General features: G+C 42.6%; 1 protein-coding gene and 1 non-coding gene across 2 annotated transcripts in view; both read right to left on the minus strand.

Moving 5' to 3' along the window:
* Positions 1–3,423: 3,423 nt before the first annotated feature.
* On the minus strand, positions 3,424–3,505 carry trnas-aga. Its single transcript has one exon. It is a non-coding gene; the product is annotated as a tRNA-Ser (tRNA).
* Positions 3,506–4,975: 1,470 nt separating this feature from the next.
* tmeff2a (transmembrane protein with EGF-like and two follistatin-like domains 2a) overlaps positions 4,976–7,294 on the minus strand; it is an 89,392-nt gene continuing 87,073 nt past the window's right edge. Inside the window, exon 10 of the mRNA XM_034562123.1 lies at positions 4,976–5,081. Coding sequence (XP_034418014.1) covers positions 4,985–5,081 — 97 coding nt within the window. The 3' untranslated portion in view covers positions 4,976–4,984. The remainder of the gene's footprint in view (positions 5,082–7,294) is intronic.

Here is a 7,294-nt window from a genome sequence, read left to right on the forward strand (position 1 = left end):
TACAGTACATGAGTATTGTACACTACATGAGTATTGTACAGTACATGAGTATTGTACAGTATATGGGTATTGTACACTACATGAGTATTGTACAGTACATGAGTATTGTACAGTATATGGGTATTGTACAGTACATGGGTATTGTACAGTACATGAGTATTGTACATGAGTATTGTACACTACATGAGTATTGTACAGTACGTGGGTATTGTACACTACATGAGTATTGTACAGTACATGGGTATTGTACAGTACATGAGTATTGTACACTACATGAGTATTGTACAGTATATGGGTATTGTACACTACATGAGTATTGTACAGTACATGGGTATTGTACACTACATGAGTATTGTACAGTAGATGGGTATTGTAAACTACATGAGTATTGTACACTACATGAGTATTGTACAGTATATGGCTATTGTACACTACATGAGTATTGTACAGTACATGGGTATTGTACAGTACATGAGTATTGTACACTACATGAGTATTGTACAGTACATGGGTATTGTACAGTATATGGGTATTGTACACTACATGAGTATTGTACAGTACATGAGTATTGTACAGTATATGGGTATTGTACAGTACATGGGTATTGTACAGTACATGAGTATTGTACATGAGTATTGTACACTACATGAGTATTGTACAGTACGTGGGTATTGTACACTACATGAGTATTGTACAGTACATGGGTATTGTACAGTACATGAGTATTGTACAGTACATGGGTATTGTACAGTACATGAGTATTGTACAGTACATGGGTATTGTACACTACATGAGTATTGTACAGTAGATGGGTATTGTAAACTACATGAGTATTGTACACTACATGAGTATTGTACAGTATATGGGTATTGTACACTACATGAGTATTGTACACTACATGAGTATTGTACAGTATATGGGTATTGTACACTACATGAGTATTGTACAGTACATGGGTATTGTACACTACATGAGTATTATACAGTAGATGGGTATTGTAAACTACATGAGTATTGTACACTTCATGAGTATTGTACAGTATATGGGTATTGTACACTACATAAGTATTGTACAGTACATGGGTATTGTACACTACATGAGTATTGTACAGTACATGAGTATTGTGCAGTATATGGGTATTGTACACTACATGAGTATTGTACAGTACATGAGTATTGTACAGTATATGGGTATTGTACAGTATATGGGTATTGTACAGTACATGGGTATTGTACAGTACATGAGTATTGTACACTACATGAGTATTGTACAGTACATGAGTATTGTACAGTACATGGGTATTGTACAGTACATGAGTATTGTACACTACATGAGTATTGTACAGTACATGAGTATTGTACAGTATATGGGTATTGTACACTACATGAGTATTGTACAGTACAAGAGTATTGTACAGTACATGGGTATTGTACACTACATGAGTATTGTACAGTACAAGAGTATTGTACAGTACATGGGTATTGTACACTACATGAGTATTGTACATGAGTATTGTACACTACATGAGTATTGTACAGTACGTGATTAGCCGACAGCAGGCAATTAAGGTCAATGACCCCTATTGCCAAAGACATATGATTGTTTTTATAGCAATGTAATTTGAGGAAATTATGTCACATTAATGACACCTGCACATTAATGCTATGAAAGCCTTTTCGATTGACAACATCTGCCTCGTTTGGGACAGAGGGCGATCTGATGACTCGAGAAGGTCTTTAATAAATGATTAATTGTGGGCAGGATGGATAGCGCTCGTATAGGAAGTCATCATCATGTGATCAGAACTCTCTCCCTATGAAACGCTAATCTAACTAATATCGCTCCTTCATAAATGGGATCTCTGAGGAAGGGAGGTGCAAGCTGGATGTGTTGCTATGGTGATTTTGCCAAACTTGCTTCCTGGAACCGAAAAGCCTGACTTATGTAATCTTATCCTGACAATTCTCCAGCTAACTACGCTAGCCAGGTACGAGGAATAGGGCCCAAGGGGTGCCATGGAGAAAACAACAACAACAACAAAGCAGTCCATGCTCTCAAATTACTTATTTGTGCTCTCGACTCCTGCTCTCATAGTAGTTCACACTCTTGATATAATATTGTTTTGGGTTTCTTTCGTCTGTCTCTCACTTCCCAAATAGAGCCACTTCTTAAAATGTTCGTAAACAGGATTCAGAGCATTAGTATATTAGCACAAAAGCCGTGACGTTCAGATGTTGTCCCGTGCCCAGAGGCAGACTAGTTAACCTGTACAAATATTGTTATTTAAAATTATTTTTAAGGAGTGGTTTTGTGAGCTGTATGACACCTTCCAGGACCTTAAATAATACGCAAGTCCGAATTCTTATTTTTGAAGTTTGTTGGACGGAAAGGGAAGATGAAGCTTAAAGACTGTGGGACATTCTCCACCGGGGATTTCAGCTTCCAAAGAGGGTTTTAAGGAGGACAAGAACAAGGCTTTGCTGCCGGTAAGAATAGGGCAGGAAGCAGAACATAGCTGCTCTCAGTGCTGCTTATTTCAGATTCATCCCACATATGAAAGGCGGAGGCCGCATATGAAACGCTCGTATTCATGCATCGTGTGAATGCGTCGTTGCAGGATGTTAAACTGTGTTAAACCTTGCAAAGCCGGGTTGACGTGATGAGGTGTTTGAGGTAAATAACAGACGGCCTGCCTTCAGACAAACAAACACGTCTGCACTGGATGCCCACGGGGGCCATTAAAAAAAAACTAAAAAAAAACGCTGGGAACATTTTAAAGTCTGCCAGAATGACCCATAGCTGACCCTGAGCACACTTCCACCTAAGAGCCTCATATATGAACTATGACCGTTCCCCTTCATAGAACAGTCCTCTGGTGTTTTTAACAGTAATTCCACTTTGATGTTTAAAAAAAAAGAAAGCACAAAATCTTAAGGAATGGTGCCTGGTATTTGTGCCCTCAAGGCAAAATTATAATAAGTCAGCTCATTCTCAGGTGGCTTTATTAATATGTGATTAAGCATTGAACAAATGAATAAAAGGTTAATAAAAGGTAAAAATACTCATTATGCTGAAGGACATAAGGAATGTTCCACCGTTGACTCAATGTTAGAGGTGCAATGATATATTAACATCATTGTAATGTAAAAACATGGATTTTTCTGAAATAGAATGTCAAGTTTAATGTTTTACATTACAGACCTTTTTATTGCAAAACCAGAAGCTGTTAAATAAAATGTAGAAGGTACAATATTTAAGTACAAAGCGACAGAAACACTCATGCTAAGGACAGGTAGTTAAAAGAAGTGCTAAACTACAGCAGGCTGTCGTGAAAAGATGTACCTACATTTCTCCACTACTACCCCGAGGCTGTTCATTCTGAACATCTTCATGTCTTGATGTTGCAAGGATGGAAAAACAGATCGTTGTCGGCAGGATTCGAACCTGCGCGGGGAGACCCCAATGGATTTCTAGTCCATCGCCTTAACCACTCGGCCACGACAACTTCGCCGACGTGTGAGGCTCAAAAAGCTTAAACAAACTATTTTCGTCACAGCCGCTGTTGTTGCTGACACACGGTGGTTAGTTGGTGAACTGGGACGATCGTCTTTGCGCTCACATTTACGTCTGCAGCCGGTTGTCGAGGCCGCTGGTGCTGCACAGCACCATCTAGCGGCGGCGGACACCTGTAGCTCATTACAACTGACACTCATTGACATTTCCCTTTCCCTTTGTATGCACTTCAAAGTCTTTGGAAAAGTAGAAGGTCGGTTAAAACGACAATAACACCGAGAAACATTCTTTAAGTAACCCATAACCCATAATACAAAGCTGTCAAATTAACAGAGTGGAATAAAAGGCACAATGTGTAGTGGAGTAAAAGGATGAAGTGTCTATAAAATAGAAATAGCATCTTCTTTCAGATAGTGGAATAAAAATATGCAGTTAAGTGTTTATTTTTCTACGCTTTTTACTTATCATTAATTCCCCAAAAATTAGCAATAAATATCGCCTCATTTGCATATTTCATCATCAAATAAAATCATAAAAAAATTTTAATGAAGAGAATGTCAAATATATACTTAAAACATGATTGTGACAATAATAGATACTAACTATCCCCTATATATAATGCCATTGTAAAATAATGTCATTTGTGATTGTTGTAAAATAAGTGTGCCACGCCACAAACAAAGAGCAACACAGCATGTTACATTTCGTGATATAAATTATTTATTTACATTTACAGAAAAATGACCCCATCAAGACAATGCAGTAATAACTATTGGAAATAGAACCCAAGATACAGAAGCCGACGTCATCGTCACAACCGAACAGAGAGCTCTCTCTAATAACATTGTGCCCTCTGTCAAAGGTCTCCTATAACACAAGGTGCAAAGGCATCACGTGTAGCCACCCCATCCTCCCACCCCCCATGCCACCCCCTCCCGGACCGAACACCACGCACCTTATTTGAAGCCCGTCACCCTGCTTTGTGCTACCCCGCTTTGCTTTGACCCCTCATCTAGAAACGACAGACACCGGCTAGCCCGCCTCTACAAAAGCTCACACATCTAATACACATCCCCCCCCCCACACACACACAGATTCAGTATCCTCATTGCCCCCCCCCCCCCCTCAACACCTCATCGTTCAGTGTAAAAGAAAAAAAAGAAAAACCCTAAAACCCTGGGGGGGGGGGGGGTAGTGACACGGTGCAGGAAGACACACCCGTTTGGCGGCGGCGGGGACTTCACCGCCTTCCTCCCTGGGCATCCATGAAGTTCATACTGGGAGAAAGGGCGAGGAGTGAGGGGGGGAAGCAGATCCTAATTTTTAAGGGGTTGGCTTACAAGGGGGGGGGGGGGGGGGGGGGACACACACACACACACACACACACACACACACACACACACACACACACACACCTAACGCCACAGCGCTCCGTAAAGTGGAGGGTGGACTCTGTCCGGTGTGTCCGGGCTCAGATGAGCCGTGTGGAGGCGCGCATGGTGTTCTCTGTACTGAAGTGGACATTGTTCTGCTTCTGCCGGGTGATCCTGTTGGTCCGCGGGCACTTCCTGTGCGGGAGAGAAGAAGAAGATGAGCGAGGAGATACATAAAGAGGTTAGCTATGCCACACATAGTACGCTTGTCCTGGAATAATTTCTTAAAAGGGCGAGGTTGGACACATTTCTCTTATTGTCAACAAAACCCAATGAAAAGACCAAAGCCCACATTACTTGGCTACAATCCTTATTCCTCTGAGCCATAGAGCTGCACATCAGTGAGCTGCACCATTGCTCCGGGAGACAGGCCGCTTCACTACAATGAACACTGCTGGGTATTTTAGGTGCCGTGTACTCACATCGCATGTGTATTAGTCCACAGCTAAAAATAGTCCCTCAAAACAGCCAGAATGTACTCTTGTTCAAATAATGGCCTACTTTTGATTTCACACAATTAAGTCAGACACACACGCACACGCACACAATTTTGGAAGGAAATGGTTATTGTGCTTTCATAATTAGTGGTAGTTTAAGAAAATCCCAATATGATATGAAAATCTTTGATATGTTTGTCCTTTTTTTTTAATGACTTCATTCTTTATGATGGATCATATCTTCTTTACTAAAAAGACCAAAGACTAAAAAGACAATTGTCCTTTACTGGCGTGCGAGTTCTTGTTGTTCGTTTCGTAACCGTAAATAAACAAACACAGAGATGGAATATAGATCAAATCCTTTTTCGGATTTGTGTCCGCAGGAACAACATGGCATCTTGCACAGAATCCCTTTCGAACACCTTTTCCAACATGCGGCACGATGTCGTCCACAGCTGGCAGAGCGGAGAGATGACCTTTTCCACTCGCGCCCGTTTGTCCTCTAAGTGAACGGCGAGTCTTTACAATGTGCGTAAAACCACATGAAATACCCAGCAGCGTTCATAAAACTACAGCTCAGTCTGCCCAAATAAAAAGAAGATGGGACACGGATTCAACCGGCCGCTTTCATGAGGTACACCTGCTCGAATGCTCTCCAACGCCAATGCGTGATCAGCCGAATCGCACGGCTCGGTGCATCCAGGCTCGTGGACAAGGTCGACGGTAAAACAAAGCATCGCAATCGGGCAGGAAAGGGGATTTGAATGGCTTTGAACGCGGCACGGTTGAGCTGCTCAGCTACTGGGATTTTCACGCACAACCGACATCTCTAATGGTCCGAAAAAGAGAAAATATCCATCCTGCCGAAAATTGACAGGCTGCTGCTGGTGGTGTAATGATGCGGGGGATGTTTCCTTGGCACACTTTGGGCCCTCAGTACCAGTGGAGCACATTCATTTAAATGCCACAGCTGACCCGAGTATTGGACCACGTCCAACCCTTTATGACCACAGTGCATCGCCGTCTTCTGGCGGCTACTTCCAGCCGGGTAGCACGCACGTCACAACGCGGCTTCTTGAGCATGACAATGAGTCGCTCACTGTCTATCCACCAATAGACAGGCTGCTCTCGTACGGCGTTTGTGAACCAGGAAGTAGAAAGGCCGCAAACGAAGCCCACACAGGGAGGGCGGGGATGTTTGAGGTGGATGGGTCGAACGCAACAAAACAAAAGGGTCTTCCACCCAGGGAGACTGCTGTCTAATTTGATTAATTTGTCAAATATGACAATTTATTTAAAAACCAAACCACGATCTTTCCCTAAACCTGCCGAACCCTCACGTAGTATTCCAGTATTTCACTCGACCCATCTAAGTGTATGCATGTAAGGAGGGAGGCCATTGCACAAACAAAACCTTTTCCATATGAACCGCTGTGTGAGGATATGTTGCAGCAGAGCAACCCTCGGGATGCAACCGGAGACTCGCGTAACGTGACGCCGTCGCGTCAACACGTGGACCGAATGTTTTTCAGTCGCCGCCACGGAGAATTGAGAAAGGTGCGCCTCCCGAAGTGGCCGCTGGGGCGCTCCTCCGTGTGCATTCATTTGTGCTCACTAGACTGACGATGCATCGTGAGTGTGTTTTTACACTTTTTTTTGTTGTTGCTCAAAATGAATATCGCAGAGCAGCAGGACGCACTAATTAAACAGTGTCTGCATTCAGTATTATAATTCCCTCCTCCCTTCTTTGTCTCCTCCCCTCACCCTTCTCCCCGTGCCCCTTTACAGCGGCTCGCTCTCTCATTCTGTCCCCCGTCCTCCTCCTCTCCTTTGCTCAGAGGAGCAGTTTTGTCCCGGCCAAAACTCCTTAAAAAAAATCTTTTATTAAATGTCATAAATTGCTTAGGTCAG

Source organism: Cyclopterus lumpus, chromosome 21 (genome assembly GCF_009769545.1).
Source record: "Cyclopterus lumpus isolate fCycLum1 chromosome 21, fCycLum1.pri, whole genome shotgun sequence".
Taxonomy (NCBI): domain Eukaryota; kingdom Metazoa; phylum Chordata; class Actinopteri; order Perciformes; family Cyclopteridae; genus Cyclopterus; species Cyclopterus lumpus.